Source organism: Dendrobates tinctorius, unplaced genomic scaffold (genome assembly GCF_039654945.1).
Source record: "Dendrobates tinctorius isolate UK_male_01 unplaced genomic scaffold, ASM3965494v1 ptg000028l, whole genome shotgun sequence".
Taxonomy (NCBI): domain Eukaryota; kingdom Metazoa; phylum Chordata; class Amphibia; order Anura; family Dendrobatidae; genus Dendrobates; species Dendrobates tinctorius.
In genome coordinates this window covers 22,003,382-22,026,064 of record NW_027361696.1, presented here as the reverse complement: position 1 = coordinate 22,026,064, position 22,683 = coordinate 22,003,382, and the positions used below count along the sequence as shown (strand labels likewise).

Here is a 22,683-nt window from a genome sequence, read left to right as displayed (position 1 = left end):
GAGGTGGCAGCTCCAATATTGGTGATATGGCAGCTCTGATATTGGTGAGGTGGCAGCTTGATATTGGTGAGGTGGCAGCTCAAATATTAGTGAGATGGCAGCTCCGATATTGGTGAGGTGGCAGCTCCGATATTGGTGAGGTGGCAGCTCCGATATTGGTGAGGTGGCAGTTCCGATATTGGTGTGGTGGCAGCTCCAATATTAGTATGTGGCAGCTCCAATATTAGTGAGGTGGCAGCTCGATATTGAGGGGGTGGTTGTGGGGTTAGTACCTGCTGATATCACTTTATTGTACATTTCAGCATATAATGATGTGATCTTGCGGCTAGATTGTGCAGTGATGCTGCTCATGGCACATTTTAACCGCTTCATCTTTTTTTTCTTCCACTTGGTTACTTTCCCTTGTCTTTTCCTCTGTATCTACAGCCCTGTTATCGCTTCATCTCGGCTGCGTTGTCTCACTCTCTACTTCTTTCCGTCTCTTCCTCCTCGGGGTGGAGTTTAGTAAGTTCCTCTTAAAGACCGAACAGGCAACTTTCTGTAACATTCACATAGAACCCGAGATATCGGAGCTGCGCTGGAGCCGCACGGACAGGACGCCCGCGGAGGGGAGGCGATGAGCTCTCCTCCAGCATCCGCCTCTAGAGGTATGTGCTGTAGAGCCAGAAAGAGGCAAATCATAGAGTAGATCTAGAACATATAGGAAGAAAAATCAGGAAAAGAAGAATAGATATAGAATTGTAGCAATATAGCAATAAATAAAATTTATAAAAATAAAAATGATATTTAAAATATAATTGATTTCATAATACCGATGGATATAGCAATGATTGTATGGCGGATTGATTGTTATTACATGCATTGATATTTTTCTGTTATTTGAGCTTTATATATTGTATTTTATGAATTATATTTTCACTGCTTATTCTGTTGACATTTTGTCATTCAATAATTATAAATTCCTAGCTGTCAACAGAAATTATTTTAGAACAACTAAATGGAAGAAGAACAGTGCTGAAGAAATCTAATATTCAGATATTAATTGATACTTTTAATTAAAGATTTACTTATGATACAGCAACATTGTGACATCACCGCTGAGTTTATGGTGTCACGTGTCAGATCATGAAATATCCTGGGTATTTTATGATGCACATGGTTTTTTTCATTACTAATAATCACTTTTTGAGTTGGAATTGTGGCACGTACTCTTGTAAACAAATTTGTTTGTAATCCTGTTATGATTTTTTTTTCTTATTAGATAGAGAGATAATAGCTGATGTATAGAAAGATAGATAGAGAATAAATAGATGATAGATAGATAATAGATAGATAATAGATAATAAATAGATTGATATACAGTATGATAGATTGATAGATAATAGACAGATGATAGATAAAAGATAGATAATAGATAGATACATAATAGATAATAGATAGTGGATCGATAATAGATAGTAGATCAATAATAGATAATAGATGACAGATAGATAATAGATCGATACATAATAGATAGTAGATCAATAATAGATAGATAATAGATGACAGATAGATAATAGATAGGTACATGGATAATAGATACATAGACAGTATACGTGATCTCATGGTCTGGGGTGGATTTCCCAAACATTGAGTCACTAGTGGGGATTCCTCTCTATGCTCCAGTGACAGCTGCAGCCGCCCACAGACATCTCTTTCGTCACCACAGAGTCACACAATGAGCGACAGCGCAGGGAAGAATGAAACCCGGTCCCTGACAGACACCCGGCTTCTGCGGCCTCGTGTCACCAGCCCCGGAGGCAGCGCCGGCGCACTGCTCCGCGCAGATGACGCTCAGATTATTTATCTGCTTCTGCAACTATTAAATTAAAAGCCATCCTCCCTTCTATCTGCAGCTCCTATGCAGAGCTCCGGATCTGATCCTGGGTCTTATCTTCCATCGGACTCCTATTTTACTATCTGCCATGATGGCTTGCCGCAGAGCTGGAAAGTTTCTGAACTCTTCAGAATTTTCTACATTTCTGAAAAAAATTGACCTAAAACTTTATCAGATTTTCACTCATGTCCTAAAAGTAGATGAAGAATCAAATCAAAGAAGTTCATCCAAAAACAAGCTTTGCCTTTATTTTTTATTAAGGGAAATGCTCTCATATCATGTGTGTGATTGGTAAAAGTATGTGAACCCTTTGCTCTCAGCATGCAGTGTGGCTCCTTGTACAGCAATAACTGAAGATAATCTTTCCAGTAATTGGTGATTAGTTCTGCTCATTGGATGGGGGAACTTTAACCCCTTCTTCCCTATAAATCAGCATCACCTCTGATGTTGGTGGGTTTGTACCATTATCTGCTCCCTTCAAGTCCTTTCTATCATTGCTATAGGACTCGGGTCCAGACTGAGACATTCTAGAACTTCTTTATTCTTTTGTACCGCGATTTGTAGCTTTGGGCCATAACTACATAACTCACGTTGTCTTAAGATTCAGTTCATGAACAGACGTCCCAACATTTTCCTTTAGGATTTCCTGGAATTTAATGTTCCATCAATGATGGCAGCCACCCTGGCCCAGATGGAGCAGGACAGGCCCAGACCCTGTTACTACCACCACCATATGTCACCGATGGTCTGAGGTTGTTATGCCGTAATGCAATGTTTTTGTTTCTCCAAACATAATGCTTCACCAAAATCTATAGTTAATAAATAATAATCATTTTATTTCTATAGCGCCGACATATTCCACAGCACTTTACATTTCAGAGGGGACTTGTACAGACGGTAGACATTACAGCATAACAATAGCCACATAGATCATAACAGATACCAAGAGGAATGAGGGCCCTGCTCGCAAGCTTACAATCTATGAGGAAAAAGGGGAGACACGAAAGGTGGATGGTAACAATTACCCTGATTGTTTGGACCAGCCAAAATGTTAAGTGTGTAACAGTACAGACACAGAGGGCTCATAGATGCATAAAGCATGTGGGAACATGATGCGGGGAACCTGGTTATGGTAAGACTTTTGACTGTGCCACACAGGGATAGTTAGGTTAATGTGTTGAGGCGGTAGGCCAGTCTGATTAAATGCGTTTTAGGGCACACTTAAAATTGTAGGGATTGGGGACTAATCGTATTGACCTGGGAAGTGCATTCCAAAGAATTGGTACAGCATGTGAAAAGTCTTGGAGACGTGAGTGGGAGGTTCTGATTATTGAGGACGTTAACATCAGGTCACTCATTAGCAAAATGGAGGGCACGGGTAGGGTGGTAGGCTGAGACGAGGGAGGAGATGTAGGGTGGTGCTGAGCCATGGAGGGCTTTGTGGGTGAGGGTAATAAGTTTATACTGAATTCTGGAGTGGATGGGTAGCTAGTGTAATGACTGGCACAAGGTAGAGGCATCGGTGTAACGATTGGTGAGGAATATGATCCTGGCTGCAGCATTCAAGACAGATTGGAGGGGGAAGAGTTTGGTAAGAGGGAGACCAATTAGAAAAGAGTTACAGTAGTCCAGATGAGAATGAATAAGAGAAACAGTAAGAGTTTTTTCGGAGTCGAAAGTAAGAAAATGTCGAATTCTAGAAATGTTTTTGAGGTGCAAATAACAAGAGCGAGCCAGTGATCGGATGTGGGGGGCGAATGAAAGCTCGGAGTCAAGTATGACCCCAAGACAGTGGGCATAGTATGGGCTCATCTATCCACAAAATCCTGTCATGCACCACATAGTTGTTTCGTATACTCCTGATGGTAGACTCATTAACATTAGTTGATGTGAAAAAGACCTTTAGTTGCTTAGAAGTTACCTTAGGTTCCATTGTGACCTTGTGGACTATTTGTCACTTTGCTCTTGGAATAATCTTTCTTGGTGGACTGCTCCTGTGAAGGACAATAATGGTCCTGTGTTTCCTCCAATCTGTTTGTAGATTGGTCGAGTTCAAACTCTCTGCAGATGTCTTTTCCAGCCTGATGAGCATCAGCAACTCTTTTTCTGATGTCCTCAAAAATCTCCTTTATGTGAGCCATAACACGTTTCCATAAATGTGTTGTTAAGTTCAGGCTTTGATAGATCCTTATTATTTGAATAAAACAGGTCGCCCACTCACAACCGATTGTCATTCTATTGTTTGAAAACCACAAGACTTTAATTTCACCTTTAAATTTTCTACTAATTCTACAGGTTCACATACTTTTGCTGTCAACGCACATGAGATATTGGATCATTTTCTTCATTTTAAAAAATTACAAAGTTGAATATTTTTAACTCTTTTGTTTGATTTTGGTTCTTTATTTACTTTAAGGACTTGTGTTAAAAACTGATATAGATATAGGTAAATTTTTTGCAGAAATATAGAAAATTATGAATGGTTCACAGACTTTCAAGTGCCACTATAGCATCGCATAGGCGTTGTGTACACAAAACGAGAGGGGATTTGAAATGAAGCCTACATTTTTATTGCAGATGGAATGGAAATGTATCAGATTTGCACACGTTTATGTACCGTTTGTATTCAGCAGTTTCTTAGTTCTATCTGCTTTTGAGAAAGTTGTGTAACAACAGCATGGCTGCCATTACAGCATCCTTTAGGGCAGTAGCTCTGCTGAGAGTCATATTGCTCTGTGGGGTTTTTCTGACCAGGGACGTAACTATCACAGTTGCATAGGGTGCGACCATGATCAGGCCTGTGCTGGGAGAGGGGACGGTGACACCAGTGGTTATTTCAGCTGGATGTGAGTCGGAGGAGGCACATTCAGCTGAAATGTTTTGCGCTGCAGAAACTCGCCGGCTCCTCGCACCACAATACACACCAGAGTGAACAGTCCCAAGAACCTTTTATTACATTCAAGCCGAAACGTCCATAAAACAATCCAGCACACAGAAGATGAATTAGTCCAGGAATACAGGTACAGTCTAGTAATGAGATAAATGTCCAGGGAGATGAGTCACAATCCTCCAGCAGTATTTTCCAGGGTAACCAGGGTTTCTCCAAGTCTCTCTGGGGTGTTTGCCGTAGCCTCAGGATCTAGCTTACTGAACTCCATGTCCTTCTCAGGCCCCCTCCTTATATCAAGGGGTAGGCAGGCAGGTTGGATGGTTTTCAAGCCCCCCCAGACCTGGGAACGGTGCATCAGAGATCAAGGCTAGTGCAGGGAGTGTTTTGCAGCATTTTGGAGAGAAGAGGGGTCATGGATGGACAGTCAGGAAATGTCAGCAGGGGATCATTAAGAGGCATGGGCACATACAGTCTACAGATGGTAACTGAGCTAATTCAATATTGGACCTTTCATAAGGTAATTAAAGGGAACCTGTCACCTGTTTTGTCCACTATAAGATGTGGCCACTGTCTTTCAGGGCTTATCTACAGCATTCTATAATGTTGTAGATAAGGTCCTCGTCCGATCTGAAGGATAAGAAAAATAACTTTTATTATACTCACCCAGGGGGGCGGTCCAGTGCGGTCCGATCCGATGGGTGTCGCAGGTCTGAGTCCGGTGCCTCCCATCTTCTTGCGACACCGCCATCCTGCTTGCTTCATCGCTCCCCGGCATCACGCTCCTGTTGAGGGCAGATCAAAGTACTGCAGTGCACAGGTGCTGGGCCTCTCTGACCTTTCCCGGCGCCTATGCACTACAGTAATTTGCTCTGCCCTCAACAGGACAGAAAAGTACGCCTGTGCAGGAGCGCGATGCAGGGGAGCAATGAAGCAAGCAGGAGGGCGGCATCACAAGAAGATGTGAGGTGCCAGGGAATACACAGAATGATACAGAGCACTGACAACACGCATAAAATCAGTAAAAATATGAACATAGATGAAATGAGACACCATATCACGAACACCCCACACACCATATAACACCATCACAACCAGGAAGGGTCCCACAATTGGGGACATATATACAAGGATGGAGGACTTTTATAACAGGATGGGAGACATATATACCAGGAATGGTCCCAAGATGGGGGATATATACTAGGAAGGGTCCCAAGATGGAGGACATAAATACTAGGAAGGAGGACTTATATACCAAGAAGGAGGACTTATATATCAGGAAGAAGGACATATATACTAGGATGGAGGACATTTATAACAGGATTAGGCACATATATTCCAAGATGGAGAACATATATTCCAGGAAGGGTCCCAAGATGGGAGACATATATACTAGGAAGGAGGACATATATACCAGGAGGGAAAAAAAGTATTTAGTCAGCCACCAATTGTGCAAGTTCTCCCACTTAAAAAAATGAGAGAGGCCTGTAATTGACATCATAGGTAGACCACAACTATGAGGGTCAAAATGAGAAAACAAATCCAGAAAATCACCTTGTCTGGTTTGGCAAGATTTATTTTGCAAATTATGGTGGAAAAGAAGTATTTGGTCACCTAAAAATATGCAAGATTTCTGGCTCTCACAGACCTTTAACTTCTTTAAGAGGCTTATCTGTCCTCCACTCATTACCTGTAGTAATGGCACCTGTTTGAACTTGTTATCAGTATAAAAGACACCTGTCCACAACCTCAAACAGTCACACTCCAAAATCCACTATGGCGAAGACCAAAGAGCTGTCAAAGGACACCAGAAACAAAATTGTTGCCCTGCACCAGGCTGGGAAGACTGAATCTGCAATAGGCAAGCAGCTTGGTGTGATTAAATCAACTATGGGAGCAATAATAATAGAATGGAAGACATACAAGACCACTGATAATCTCCCTCGATCTGGGGCTCCATGCAAGATCTCACCCCATGGGGTCAAAATGATCACAAGAACGGTGAGCAAAAATCCCAGAACCACACAAGGGGATGTAGTGACCGGCCTGCAGAGAACTGGGATCACCGTAACAAAGTCTACATCAGTAACACACTACTCCGCCAGGGACTCAGATCCTGCAATGCCAGATGTGTCCCCCTGCTTAAGCCAGTGCATGTCTAGGCCTGTCTGAAGTTTGCTAGAGAGCATTTGGATTATCCAGAAGAGTACTGGAAGAATGTCATATGGTCTGATTAAACCAAAGTAGAGCTGTTTGGTAGAAACAAAACTTGTCATGTTTGGAGGAGACAGAATACCGAGTTGCATCCAAAGCACGCCATACCTACTGTGAAGCATGGGGGTGGCAACATCAAGCTTTGGGGGTGTTTCTCTGCAAAGGGACCAGGACGACTGATCCGTGTACATGAAAGAATGAATGGGGTCATGTATCGTGAGATTTTGAGTGCAAACCTCCTTCCATCAGCAAGTGCATTGAAGATGAAACGTGGATGGGTCTTTCAGCATGATAATGATCCCAAGCACACCACCAGGGCAACGAAGGAGTGGCTTCGTAAGAAGCATAGGAAGGTCCTGGAGTGGCCTATCCAGTCTCCAGATCTCAACCCCATAGAAAACCTTTGGAGGGATTTGAAAATTTGTGTTGCCCAGTGACAGGCCCAAAACATCATTGCTCTAGAGGAGATCTGCATGGAAGAATGGGCCAACATATCACCAACAGTGTGTGCCAACCTTGTGAAAACTTGCAGGAAACATTTGACCTCTTTCAATGCTGGCAAAGGATATATAAGAAAATATTGAGATGAACATTTGTTAATGACCAAATACTTATTTTCTACCATAATTTGAAAAATAAATCTTGCCAAATCAAACAAGGTGATTTTCTGGATTTGTTTTCTCATTTTGATTCTCATAGCTGTGGTCTACCTATGATGTCAATTACAGGTCTCTCTCATCTTTTTAAGTGGGAGTACTTGCACAATTGTTGGCTGACTAAATACTTTTTTTCAGCACTGTATTCCAGGATGGGTCACAAGATGGAGTACATATACTAGGAAGGAGGACATTTATAACAGGATGGAGAACATATTTTTCCCAGGAATGGTCCCAAGATGGAGGACATATATACTAGGAAGGAGGCCATGCATAGCAGGCTGGGGGACATATATACCAAGAAGGGGCCTAAGATGGGAAATATATACCAGGATGGGGGACATATACCTGGTTGGGGATATATATACCAGGATGGGGAACATATATACCAGGACAGTGATATATATACCAGGATGGGGAACATATATACCAGGATGGAGGATATATATACCAGGATAGGGGACATATATACCAGAATGGGTATACAGTATATACCAGGATGGAGGATATATATACCAGGATAGGGGTTATATATAAAAGGATGCGTGACATATATACCAGGATGGGGAACATATATACTAGCAAGGAGGACATATATCCCAGGATGTTGCACATATATACCAGAATGGGGAAATATACCAGGATGGGGGATATATATACCAGGATAGGAGACATATATATGGTACTAGGAAGGAGGACATATATACCAGTATGGGGCACAAATATACCAGGATGGGGTTCATAAATGCCAGGATGGAGCACATATATACCAGGATGGGGGACATATACCAGGTTGGGTATATATATACCAGGATGGGGGACATATATACCAGGACAGTGATATATATACCAGGATGGGGAACATATATACCAGGATGGGGGATATATATACCAGGATAGGGGACATATATACCAGAATGGGGATACAGTATATACCAGGATGGGGGATATATATACCAGGATAGGGGGCATATATACCAGGATGCGTGACATATATACCAGGATGGGGAACATATATACTAGCAAGGAGGACATATATACCAGGATGGGGCACATATATACCAGAATGGGGAAATATACCAGGATGAGGGATATATATACCAGGATAGGAGACATATATACTAGGAAGGAGGACATACATACCAGTATGGGGCACGTATACTGTATACCAGGATGGGGTTCATATATACCAGGATGGGATTCATATATACCAGGATAGGAATATATATACCAGGATGGGGGTCATTACTACAGAATGGGGAGTGAAAGCAATACGTATGTCCTGAGCGCTATGAGGGCCCATACATCTGATCAACATTCAGGTGGAGGGGCAGGTCAAAATTTTCCTTCCGAGCCCATCCGACTCTTTTTACTCCACTGGTTTTGACTAGGTCCCTGACACGGTCAGATGCACGTGTAGACTCTGCGTATGCTGGTGGTCGGAGGTCGCAGTATTGCTATGACCGTTGTGTGCTTTCCTACACCACGTACATTCATGAGAATTTTTGTGGCCGTTCCTCGTTGGCCTTTGTCAGTGACTCGCTTACTCAGCAGCATCAATCATAATAATCTCCGGCAGCCATGATGCAGAGGACTTTACTTCTCGTGAAAAGGAAAAACCGCACCAAACCCAACCTAAGTTTCATTTCTGCTCATGTGCTTTACAATAAGAATAGGGGGAATAATAGCATTTGTGACATACTGAGGACACTTTTTTTACTTATTTTTTTATTCGATTTTTTTGCATAAGAATTGCAGTACAGTATCGTGGAATTCCCGAGTGCAGATCTGAATAGTGATTAATACAATCATTAGTTATTTTTCACTTTTGCATCATCCTATGACTGGCATCAGGCTGAGATCACTGAGGATCAACAAGTTTTATTATTTTCTATCAAATTCATGTTAATATATTGATTATTTTTATTATTTTCATTGCATTTTTGTACTAGTATTTCAAAATCTATCTGTGTTTTCATGTTTATTGTGTATAGTTTTTATATTACTTTATCATTTTATTTTAAACTTTTCTTTATTTTTTTGTCTTTTTGATTTAACCCTTTTTTTATATTCTTCCAAATTAATGGTAATATGTTGTTTTGTTTTTCTTGCATTTTTTATTACATTTTTTTATTATTGCTTTAAGTGTGTTTTATATTATTTATTGTGTAATGTCTTTTACATTGTTTTATTGTATGTGCTTATTTTATACTTTTTCATTACCTTTTTATTATTATATTATTGTTTTATTTAACCATATTTTATGAAGTTCTATAAATGTTTTTATATTGCTTTATTGTGACTACTCATTTCATACTTTTACTTTAGTTTTTTATTTAGCTATATTTATGAAGTTCTATCAAATTAATGCTAATATGGTTATATATTTTGTGCATTTTTTTATTTTTGTGCTAAGTATGATGTTTAATATTATTGATTGTGTATTTTGTATTTTTTATTACCGCTGCTTATTTTACATATTTTTTATTATTTTTCATTATTAATACTTTTTTAAGTTTGATCAGATTAATGTTAATATTGACTATTTAATTTTACTCATTTTTTTATTATTTCTTTATGTATCAGAATTTTAGATTTTTATTGGACTTTTTTATATTGTTTCACTGTATTGGCTTATTTTATACTTTTACCTTTTTTTAGTCATCTTTGTGATATGCTATCAAATTAGTGTTAATACATTGATTATTTTTGTTTTTATTTATTTACTTTTTCATTTGTTATTAATGCTGTATGTATCAGCATTTTATAGTTTTATTGTGTATTGTTTTTGTTATTTTGTTGTATCTGCTTATTTTCCATTTTTTTGTTTGTTTAACAGTATTTTGAGGTTACTTTAAAAAAAAAAACTAAAATAATTTTTAGAAAACTATCAGCTGATTATGGGCAAATTGCATTGTGTGTAACAAATATTGACAAGTTATATGAGTAAAGGTTGGCACCTAAAACCTGAAGTAGTATTTTAGCAAGAAACCGAAATATATGTCACTGTCCAGCATAAACATTACAAGGGAAGAGTCAGCCGGCCATGTAACTCAGACGAGGATTGCAACGCAATGCTCGGACTGGCCGGCAGCTCTCCCCACCACTATTTGACAGCGTGTATTTCTATGTAAATGTATTTTTCTTGCATTTTCCCACTGTTATAGACTGCAGGCCGTACTCTTCCCCTCCACAAACGGTTAAACAGCTTCTTGAGCAGAAACGACAGCACAACCCCGGCCAGGTAACTAGTGAAAATGTATTCTAATTATGGTAAATAAGTTATTTTATTATATTATTTATTGTAATACTTTAAATCTATATTGTATATAGATATTTAGTTAATGAGCAATATTAAGAAAAATATACATATATATGTATAAAAAAGCACAGCAGCACTCTGTGAATGCAGGCGGCACGGTGGCTCAGTGGTTAGCACTTGCAGCGCTGGGGTCCTGGGTTCAAATCCCACCAAGGACAACATCTGTAAGGAGTTTGTATGTTCTCCCCGTGTTTGTGTGGGTTTCCTCCGGGTTCTCCGGTTTCCTCCCACATTCCAAAGACATACTGATAGGGAATCTAGATTGTGAGCCCCACAGGGGACAGCGATGATAATGTGTGTAAAGCGCTGTGGAATTAATGGTGCTATATAAATGAGTAAAATCTATTCATATAATTGCCTTGTAATGTTTTCATTTCCTGTTCTGTCCAGATGTCACCGTATCCCAGAATTCCAAGCGGAGGAAGTTCACCGACTGCCATATTGGGACACCCAAGTGATGGGTGTCTCAGTATCGAAACTGCTGCTGGTACCAACCTATTGTGCAGTACCATCAGCGGAACACTGTCGCACTACACACACACACTCTCACATTCACACTGACACACACTCATATTCACACACTCACATTCACAGTCACACTCACACACACACTCACTAACACTCAGACTCACTTTCACACACTCACACTCACTCAAACACTCACGCAGCCTCTTGCTCGGTACCACCAGCGGAACACCGTCGCACTGCGCCTGCGTGAATACCGCGTAGGCGCAGTGAATCAGTCGGCTCATCCCAGCGGCAGATGCGCGACGTGTCTACAGGCAGAGGAAGCCGGTCACATTAAAGGGGTTTTCCCACGAACGAACGTTCATTTTAAAAATTGTCAATGTCTGACCTTATGGAGCATACCACATCTCCTGGGCAGGGGAGGAAGCAAAAGACAATACTGACATTACAGCAGGGGATCTGATAGATGATAGCTAGATAATAGATGATAGAAAATAGTTAGATGGATAATAGATAGATAGATAATACAGTGAAGGAAATAAGTATTTGATCCCTTTCTGATTTTGTAAGTTTGCCCACTGAATAAGACATGAGCAGTCTTTAATTTCAAGAGTAGGTTAATTTTAACATTGCGAGATAGAATATCAAAAATAAAATCCAGAAAATCACATTGCATAAATTATATACGGTGCATTTATTTGCATTTTGCAGTGAGAAATAAGTATTTGATCCCTCTGGCAAACAAGACAATACTTGATGGCAAAACCCTTGTTGGCAAGCACAGCAGTCAGATGTTTTTTGTAGTTGATGCTAAAGTTTGCCTACAGGTCAGGAGGAATTTTGGTCCGCTCCTCTTTGCAGATCATCTCTAAATCATTAAGATTTTGAGGCTGTCGCTTGGCAACTCGGAGCTTCAGCTCCCTCCATAAGTTTTCTATGGGATTAAAGCCTGGAGACTGGCTTGGCCACTCCATGACCTTAATGTGCTTCTTTTTGAGGGACTCCTTTGTTGCCTTGGCTGTATGTTTTGGGTCATTGTCTTGCTGGAAGATGCAGCCACGACGCATTTTATTGTCCTGGCGGAGGGAAGGAGGTGGTCACTCAGGATTTTACGGTACATGGCTCCATCCATTCTCACATTGAGTAGGAGCCAGAACTCTTAATAGTTGGTAGGGGATCAAATACTTATTTCTCACTGCAAAATGCAAATACGTTTATATAATTTATACAATGTGATTTTCTGGATTTTATTATTGATATTCTATCTCTCAATGTTAAAATTAACCTACCCTTAAAATTATAGACTGTTCATGTCTTTGTCAGTGGGCAAAATAAGCTTATAGCTTATTTCTCCCCTTCAGTTCCTCTTTCTGAGCGTTCAGTCCAGGACTATTGATCAGACCGTCTTCGTCCTTTACCTTTCTGTTATGTATCAGCCGAGCCGCTACAATGTTGTGTCTTATGGTTTTCTAGGTATCTGCATCTCTGGTGGATTATCAGCCGGATCCAGGTGAGTCCTCTCTTCCTTTAATTCATAGATTTCTTTTTAAGAGTCCATTGTACAAGTTACTAATATTTTCTATGGAGGAGACGCTTTTTTATCTTCTGCTGACTCTGCGCCCAAATCTGAAAGAATAGAGGATGCGGAGTATTTAGTTGCAGCTGAGTCTGAGGGACTCCCTAACTAAAAAGATGATGCCACGAAAATGACACAATGTAAACTAGTGACCAGAAGCTTCAGATTATCCCTTTACCCTGAAATATACTTTAACACTCAAGAGCTGCGCTCACAAATCTGAAGCTTTAGAATTGAAGTCCCTCAACATCACCATATAACTCAGGATCAGTAATGTAATATATGTACACAGTGACTCCACCAGCAGAATAGTGAGTGCAGCTCTGGAATATAATACAGGATGTACAGTACCTCAGGGTCAGTAATGTAATGTATGTACTCAGTGACTGCATCAGCAGAATAGTGAGTGCAGCTCTGGAGTATAATACAGGATGTAACTCAGGATCAGTAATGTATGTACACAGTGACTGCACCAGCAGAATAGTGAGTGCAGCTCTGGAGTATAATACAGGATGTAACTCAGGATCAGTAAAGTAATGTATGTACACAGTGATTGCACCAGCAGAATAGTGAGTGCAGCTCTGGGGTATAATACAGGATGTAACTCAGGATCAGTAATGTAATATATGTACCCAGTGACTCCACCAGCAGAATAGTGAGTGCAGCTCTGGGGTATAATACGTGATATAGCTCAGGATCAGTAATGTAATGTATGTACCCAGTGACTCCACCAGCAGAATAGTGAGTGCAGCTCTGGAGTATAATACAGGAGGTAACTCAGGATCAGTATTGTAATGTATGTACACAGTGACTGCACCAGCAGAATAGTGAGGGCAGCTCTGGAGTATAATACAGGATGTACCTCAGGACTAGTAATGTAATGTATGTACACAGTGACTGCACCAGCAGAATAGTGAGTGCAGCTCTGGAGTATAATACAGGAAGTAACTCCGGATCAGTAATGTAATGTATGTACACAGTGACTGCACCAGCAGAATAGTGAGTGCAGCTCTGGGGTATAATACAGGATGTAACTCAGGATCAGTAAAGGATCAGTAATGTATGTACACAGTGACTGCACCAGCAGAATAGTGAGTGCAGCTCTGGAGTATAATACAGGAGGTAACTCAGGATCAGTAATGTAATGTATGTACACAGTGACTGCACCAGCAGAATAGTGAGTGCAGCTCTGGAGTATAATACAGGATGTAACTCAGGATCAGTAATGTAATGTATGTACACAGTGACTGCACAAGCAGAATAGTGAGTGCAACGCTGGGGTATAATACAGGATGTAACTCAGGATCAGTAATGTAATGTATGAACACAGTGACTGCACCAGCAGAATAGTGAGTGCAGCTCTGGAGTATAATACAGGAAGTAACTCTGGATCAGTAATGTAATGTATGTACACAGTGACTGCACCAGCAGAATAGTGAGTGCAGCTCTGGAGTATAATACAGGATGTAACTCAGGATCAGTAATGTAATGTATGTACACAGTGACTGCACAGGCAGAATAGTGAGTGCAGCTCTGGAGTATAATACAGGAGGTAACTCAGGATCAGTAATGTATGTACACAGTGACTGCACCAGCAGAATAGTGAGTGCAACTCTGGAGTATAATACAGGAAGTAACTCTGGATCAGTAATGTAATGTATGTACACAGTGACTGCACCAGCAGAATAGTGAGTGCAGCTCTGGAGTATAATACAGGAGGTAACTCAGGATCAGTAATGTATGTACACAGTGACTGCACCAGCAGAATAGTGAGTGCAACTCTGAGGGATAATACAGGATGTAACTCAGCATCAGTAATCTAATGTATGTACACAGTGACTGCACCAGCTGAATAGTGAGTGCAGCTCTGGGGTATAATACAGGATGTACCTCAGGATCAGTAATGTAATGCATGTACATAGTGACTGCACCAGCAGAATAGTGAGTGCAGCTCTGGAGTATAATACAGGATGTAACTCAGGATCAGTAATGTATGTACACAGTGACTGCACCAGCAGAATAGTGAGTGCAGCTCTGGGGTATAATACAGGATGTAACTCAGGATCAGTAATGTAATGTATGTACACAGTGACTGCACCAGAAGAATAGTGAGTGCAGCTCTGGAGTATAATACAGGATGTAACTCAGGATCAGTAATGTAATGTATGTACACAGTGACTGCACCAGAAGAATAGTGAGTGCAGCTCTGGGGTATAATGCAGGATATAACTCCGGATCAGTAATGTAATATATGTACACAGTGACTCCACCAGCAGAATAGTGAGTGCAGCTCTGGAGTATAATACAGGATGTAACTCAGGATCAGTAATGTAATGTATGTACACAGTGACTGCACCAGAAGAATAGTGAGTGCAGCCCTGTAGTATAATACAGGATGTAACTCAGGATCAGTAATGTAATGTATGTACACAGTGACTGCACCAGAAGAATAGTGAGTGCAGCTCTGGGGTATAATGCAGGATGTAACTCAGGATCAGTAATGTAATGTATGTACACAGTGACTGCACCAGCAGAATAGTGACTGCAGCTCTGGGGTATAATACATGATGTAACTCAGGATCAGTAATGTAATGTATGTACACAGCAGAATAGGGAGTGCAGCTCTGGAGTATAATACAGGATGTAACTCAGGATCAGTAATGTAATGTATGTACACAGTGACTGCACCAGCCGAATAGTGAGTGCAGCTCTGGAGTATAATACAGGACGTAACTCAGGATCTGTAATGTATGTACACAGTGACTGCACCAGCAGAATAGTGAGTGCAGCTCTGGAGTATAATACTGGATGTAACTCAGGATCAGTAATGTAATGTATGTACACAGTGACTGCACCAGCCGAATAGTGAGTGCAGCTCTGGGGTATAATGCAGGATGTAACTCAGGATCAGTACTGTAATGTATGTACACAGTGACTGCACCAGCAGAATAGTGAGTGCAGCTCTGGAGTATAATACAGGAGGTAACTCAGGATCAGTAATGTATGTACACAGTGACTGCATCAGCAGAATAGTGAGTGCAGCTCTGGAGTATAATACAGGATGTAACTCAGGATCAGTAATTTAATGTATGTACACAGTGACTGCACCAGCCGAATAGTGAGTGCAGCTCTGGGGTATAATGCAGGATGTAACTCAGGATCAGTAATGTAATGTATGTACACAGTGACTGCACCAGCAGAATAGTGAGTGCAGCTCTGGAGTATAATACAGGAGGTAACTCAGGATCAGTAATGTATGTACACAGTGACTGCATCAGCAGAATAGTGAGTGCAGCTCTGGAGTATAATACAGGATGTAACTCAGGATCAGTAATTTAATGTATGTACACAGTGACTGCACCAGCCGAATAGTGAGTGCAGCTCTGGAGTATAATACAGGAGGTAACTCAGGATCAGTAATGTATGTACACAGTGGCTGCACCAGCAGAATAGTGAGTGCAGCTCTGGGTTATAATACAGGATGTAACTCAGGATCTGTAGTGTATGTACACAGTGACTGCACCGGCAGAATAGTGAAAGCAGCTCTGGGATATAATACAGGATGTAACTCAGGATCAGTAATGTAATGTATGTACACAGTGACTGCACCAGCCGAATAGTGAGTGCAGCTCTGGAGTATAATACAGGACGTAACTCAGGATCTGTAATGTATGTACACAGTGACTGCACCGGCAGAGTAGTGAGTGCAGCTCTGGAGTATAATACAGGAACTAGCTCAGGATCAGTAATGTATGTATACAGTGACTTCACCAGCAGAATAGTGAGTGCAGCTCTGGAGTATAATACAGGAGGTAACTCAGGATCAGTAATGTATGTACACAGTGACTGCACCAGCAGAATAGTGAGTGCAGCTCTGGGGTATAATACAGGATGTAACTCAGGATCAGTAATGTAATGTACACAGTGACTGCACCAGCAGAATAGTGAGTGCAGCTCTGGAGTATAATACGTGATATAGCTCAGGATCAGTAATGTAATGTATGTACCCAGTGACTCCACCAGCAGAATAGTGAGTGCAGCTCTGGAGTATAATACAGGAGGTAACTCAGGATCAGTAATGTAATGTATGTACACAGTGACTGCACCAGCAGAATAGTGAGGGCAGCTCTGGAGTATAATACAGGATGTACCTCAGGACTAGTAATGTAATGTATGTACACAGTGACTGCACCAGCAGAATAGTGAGTGCAGCTCTGGAGTATAATACAGGAAGTAACTCCGGATCAGTAATGTAATGTATGTACACAGTGACTGCACCAGCAGAATAGTGAGTGCAGCTCTGGGGTATAATACAGGATGTAACTCAGGATCAGTAATGTAATGTATGAACACAGTGACTGCACCAGCAGAATAGTGAGTGCAGCTCTGGAGTATAATACAGGAAGGAACTCTGGATCAGTAATGTAATGTATGTACACAGTGACTGCACCAGCAGGATAGTGAGTGCAGCTCTGGAGTATAATACAGGAGGTAACTCAGGATCAGTAATGTATGTACACAGTGACTGCACCAGCAGAATAGTGAGTGCAACTCTGGGGGATAATACAGGATGTAACTCAGCATCAGTAATCTAATGTATGTACACAGTGACTGCACCAGCTGAATAGTGAGTGCAGCTCTGGGGTATAATACAGGATGTACCTCAGGATCAGTAATGTAATGTATGTACATAGTGACTGCACCAGCAGAATAGTGAGTGCAGCTCTGGGGTATAATACGTGATATAGCTCAGGATCAGTAATGTAATGTATGTACCCAGTGACTCCACCAGCAGAATAGTGAGTGCAGCTCTGGAGTATAATACAGGAGGTAACTCAGGATCAGTAATGTAATGTATGTACACAGTGACTGCACCAGCAGAATAGTGAGGGCAGCTCTGGAGTATAATACAGGATGTACCTCAGGACTAGTAATGTAATGTATGTACACAGTGACTGCACCAGCAGAATAGTGAGTGCAGCTCTGGAGTATAATACAGGAAGTAACTCCGGATCAGTAATGTAATGTATGTACACAGTGACTGCACCAGCAGAATAGTGAGTGCAGCTCTGGGGTATAATACAGGATGTAACTCAGGATCAGTAATGTAATGTATGAACACAGTGACTGCACCAGCAGAATAGTGAGTGCAGCTCTGGAGTATAATACAGGAAGGAACTCTGGATCAGTAATGTAATGTATGTACACAGTGACTGCACCAGCAGGATAGTGAGTGCAGCTCTGGAGTATAATACAGGAGGTAACTCAGGATCAGTAATGTATGTACACAGTGACTGCACCAGCAGAATAGTGAGTGCAACTCTGGGGGATAATACAGGATGTAACTCAGCATCAGTAATCTAATGTATGTGCACAGTGACTGCACCAGCTGAATAGTGAGTGCAGCTCTGGGGTATAATACAGGATGTACCTCAGGATCAGTAATGTAATGTATGTACATAGTGACTGCACCAGCAGAATAGTGAGTGCAGCTCTGGAGTATAATACAGGATGTAACTCAGGATCAGTAATGTATGTACACAGTGACTGCACCAGCAGAATAGTGAGTGCAGCTCTGGGGTATAATACAGGATGTAACTCAGGATCAGTAATGTAATGTATGTACACAGTGACTGCACCAGAAGAATAGTGAGTGCAGCTCTGGAGTATAATACAGGATGTAACTCAGGATCAGTAATGTAATGTATGTACACAGTGACTGCACCAGAAGAATAGTGAGTGCAGCTCTGTAGTATAATACAGGATGTAACTCAGGATCAGTAATGTAATGTATGTACACAGTGACTGCACCAGAAGAATAGTGAGTGCAGCTCTGTAGTATAATACAGGATGTAACTCAGGATCAGTAATGTAATGTATGTACACAGTGACTGCACCAGCCGAATAGTGAGTGCAGCTCTGGGGTATAATGCAGGATGTAACTCAGGATCAGTAATGTAATGTATGTACACAGTGACTGCACCAGCAGAATAGTGAGTGCAGCTCTGGAGTATAATACAGGAGGTAACTCAGGATCAGTAATGTAATGTATGTACACAGTGACTGCACCAGCCGAATAGTGAGTGCAGCTCTGGAGTATAATACAGGAGGTAACTCAGGATCAGTAATGTTTGTACACAGTGACTGCATCAGCAGAATAGTGAGTGCAGCTCTGGCGTATAATACAGGACGTAACTCAGGATCTGTAATGTATGTACACAGTGACTGCACCAGAAGAATAGTGAGTGCAGCTCTGGGGTATAATGCAGGATATAACTCAGGATCAGTAATGTAATATATGTACACAGTGACTCCACCAGCAGAATAGTGAGTGCAGCTCTGGAGTATAATACAGGATGTAACTCAGGATCAGTAATGTAATGTATGTACACAGTGACTGCACCAGAAGAATAGTGAGTGCAGCTCTGTAGTATAATACAGGATGTAACTCAGGATCAGTAATGTAATGTATGTACACAGTGACTGCACCAGCCGAATAGTGAGTGCAGCTCTGGGGTATAATGCAGGATGTAACTCAGGATCAGTAATGTAATGTATGTACACAGTGACTGCACCAGCAGAATAGTGAGTGCAGCTCTGGAGTATAATACAGGAGGTAACTCAGGATCAGTAATGTAATGTACGTACACAGTGACTGCACCAGCCGAATAGTGAGTGCAGCTCTGGAGTATAATACAGGAGGTAACTCAGGATCAGTAATGTTTGTACACAGTGACTGCATCAGCAGAATAGTGAGTGCAGCTCTGGCGTATAATACAGGACGTAACTCAGGATCTGTAATGTATGTACACAGTGACTGCACCAGAAGAATAGTGAGTGCAGCTCTGGAGTATAATACTGAATGTAACTCAGGATCAGTAATGTAATGTATGTACACAGTGACTGCACCAGCCGAATAGTGAGTGCAGCTCTGGAGTATAATACAGGAGGTAACTCAGGATCAGTAATGTATGTACACAGTGACTGCATCAGCAGAATAGTGAGTGCAGCTCTGGAGTATAATACAGGATGTAACTCAGGATCAGTAATTTAATGTATGTACACAGTGACTGCACCAGCCGAATAGTGAGTGCAGCTCTGGAGTATAATACAGGAGGTAACTCAGGATCAGTAATGTATGTACACAGTGGCTGCACCAGCAGAATAGTGAGTGCAGCTCTGGTGTATAATACAGGATGTAACTCAGGATCTGTAATGTGTGTACACAGTGACTGCACCGGCAGAATAGTGAGTGCAGCTCTGGAGTCTAATACAGGATGTAACTCAGAATCAGTAATGTAATGTATGTACACAGTGACTGCACCGGCAGAATAGTGAGTGCAGCTCTGGAGTATAATACAGGATGTAACTCAGGATCAGTAATGTAATGTATGTACACAGTGACTGCACCGGCAGAATAGTGAGTGCAGCTCTGGAGTATAATGCAGGAACTAGCTCAGGATCAGAAATGTATGTATACAGTGACTGCACCAGCAGAATAGTGAGTGCAGCTCTGGAGTATAATACAAGAGGTAACTCATGATCAGTAATGTAGGTACACAGTGACTGCACCAGCAGAATAGTGAGTGCTGCTCTGGAGTATAATACAGGAGGTAACTCAGGATCAGTCATGTATGTACACAGTCGCTGCACCAGCAGAATAGTGAGTGCAGCTCTGGTGTATAATACAGGATGTAACTCAGGATCTGTAATGTATGTACACAGTGACTGCACCGGCAGAATAGTGAGTGCAGCTCTGGAGTATAATACAGGATGTAACTCAGGATCAGTAATGTAATGTATGTACACAGTGACTGCACTGGCAGAATAGTGAGTGCAGCTCTGGAGTATAATGCAGGAACTAGCTCAGGATCAGAAATGTATGTATACAGTGACTGCACCAGCAGAATAGTGAGTGCAGCTCTGGAGTATAATACAGGAGGTAACTCAGGATCAGTAATGTATGTACACAGTGGCTGCACCAGCAGAATAGTGAGTGCAGCTCTGGTGTATAATACAGGATGTAACTCAGGATCTGTAATGTATGTACACAGTGACTGCACCGGCAGAATAGTGAGTGCAGCTCTGGAGTATAATACAGGAGGTAACTCAGGATCAGTAATGTAATGTATGTTCACAGTGACTGCAACGGCAGAATAGTGAGTGCAGCTCTGGAGTATAATACAGGATGTAACTCAAGATCAGTAATGTAAAGTATATATACAGTGACTGCACTTATGACAATTAATTCTAAATACACTACTAGATGTTTCTCCTAGGTTACATTCTTTTTTACTTTCTCTTATTTACGTCCTTTCTCTTCATTATCTTTATCATCATGTATTTCCTGTTGTGTCACAGTGGACCAGAACGCTTTGCATGTTCTTCTTTCAGGCTCGGTTGGTCCTCCGTCTTTCCTCCATCACGGCTCCAGCCATCAGAAAGATGACTCCATTGTATACCATAGAACAGCTCCTCACTACACCTACTCTCCGCTGGAGGACCTGTATGTCTCCAGCTCTGGCCTGATGTACAGCCATGAAGATAGATATGAGACAGGGAAGACCGACTCTCCCGCTGCGGACATGGATATCGGGGTGAGAAGTGCTGTTGTAACGACAGGGAGGACATACGTCTATGGACTCCATGTGTCCACATCTGGCTCAGCCTGCCCTCCAGGGCCATCCTCATAGTTTTGAAGATTTAAATGTATACATGTGGTATACTCCCATATACTTAGTGTCCTAATATGAAATCCTTCACAGGAATGGTGACATTTTACTTATATAATAGATAAATATATGTAATATTCTGGTTTTCTTGATTAGGTTGCCTCTCCAGGCTCGTACATGGCCACCTTTGCTCACAATCCATCCTGGATGGGACACGGTTCAGGGACTTGTTCTACCACCAGAGCTGACACTTTTCTGAGGATGTCAGGATTTGTGGTCCCAGATCTGATGCCTCTGGAGTTGGAGGAAGCCAGAAGCCAAATCCAGAGTATTAGTCCTGAGCAACTTCTGAATCATGATGAGGATGGAGACACGTAAGTAGCGGGATGCAATATCAAAGTCACATAGACTAACATTGGTTGGTGTCTAAGCTTCATGAGATATTTCCCATCATTATTTTCTAATCTGTCTATTGGGTCAATTAGTCATTGGCTAAAAACTTGCAAATTCTAGATATGGTTTGTTTTCTTCCAAATTTTATTTTTTTTTTTTTTTTATAATTATCCCCAGAATTCTTCACCTCTACACAGCGAGAGGTTTGCGCTATCAGTCATATGCCGTGGCCGAGCGCTTCTTTCAATATGGTCAACTGGATGCCAAGGAACATAATGGGAAGGTCAGTAGATACTAAAAATTAATCGTGGCTTGGCTTTTTATCATCTCTACCTTGACCCCCTGGGTTTTGGTCGGTGTGTACCCATTGTACTCTCATCCATTGTTCTTGAAAGCAAAATAATCCATCTACTTTCAAAAATGAATCCAACCAGTGGATTTTTCTTCTGTGTCTTCTATTTGGCTTGATTTTTTGGGACATTTTTCTCAATGGCTCAATGTTATCATCTAGAAACGGTAAATAAACTACATTCAGGCAACGATAGAGTTAGAAAGTTGTATGCAGAACTTTTGTAAGCTCCTAAAAATGTTCAATCATGGTTGTCCAATGACCTAAAGT

The 22,683-nt window shown here is 41.3% G+C and overlaps 1 protein-coding gene across 2 annotated transcripts in view; it reads left to right on the top strand.

Annotated features, from left to right (window-relative positions):
- The window catches only part of NFKBID (NFKB inhibitor delta), a 70,683-nt gene that overhangs the window by 41,743 nt on the left and 6,257 nt on the right, over positions 1-22,683 (top strand). Inside the window, exons 1-6 of one of the 2 annotated variants that reach the window (XM_073570460.1) lie at positions 325-647; positions 10,801-10,877; positions 12,897-12,933; positions 21,394-21,596; positions 21,828-22,045; positions 22,242-22,347. In XM_073570460.1, the coding sequence (XP_073426561.1) occupies positions 617-647; positions 10,801-10,877; positions 12,897-12,933; positions 21,394-21,596; positions 21,828-22,045; positions 22,242-22,347 (672 nt within the window). In that variant the 5' untranslated portion in view covers positions 325-616. Of the gene's footprint in view, positions 1-324; positions 648-10,800; positions 10,878-12,896; positions 12,934-21,393; positions 21,597-21,827; positions 22,046-22,241; positions 22,348-22,683 lie in introns of those variants that run through there. The other variant, XM_073570459.1, reaches the window with a different exon arrangement.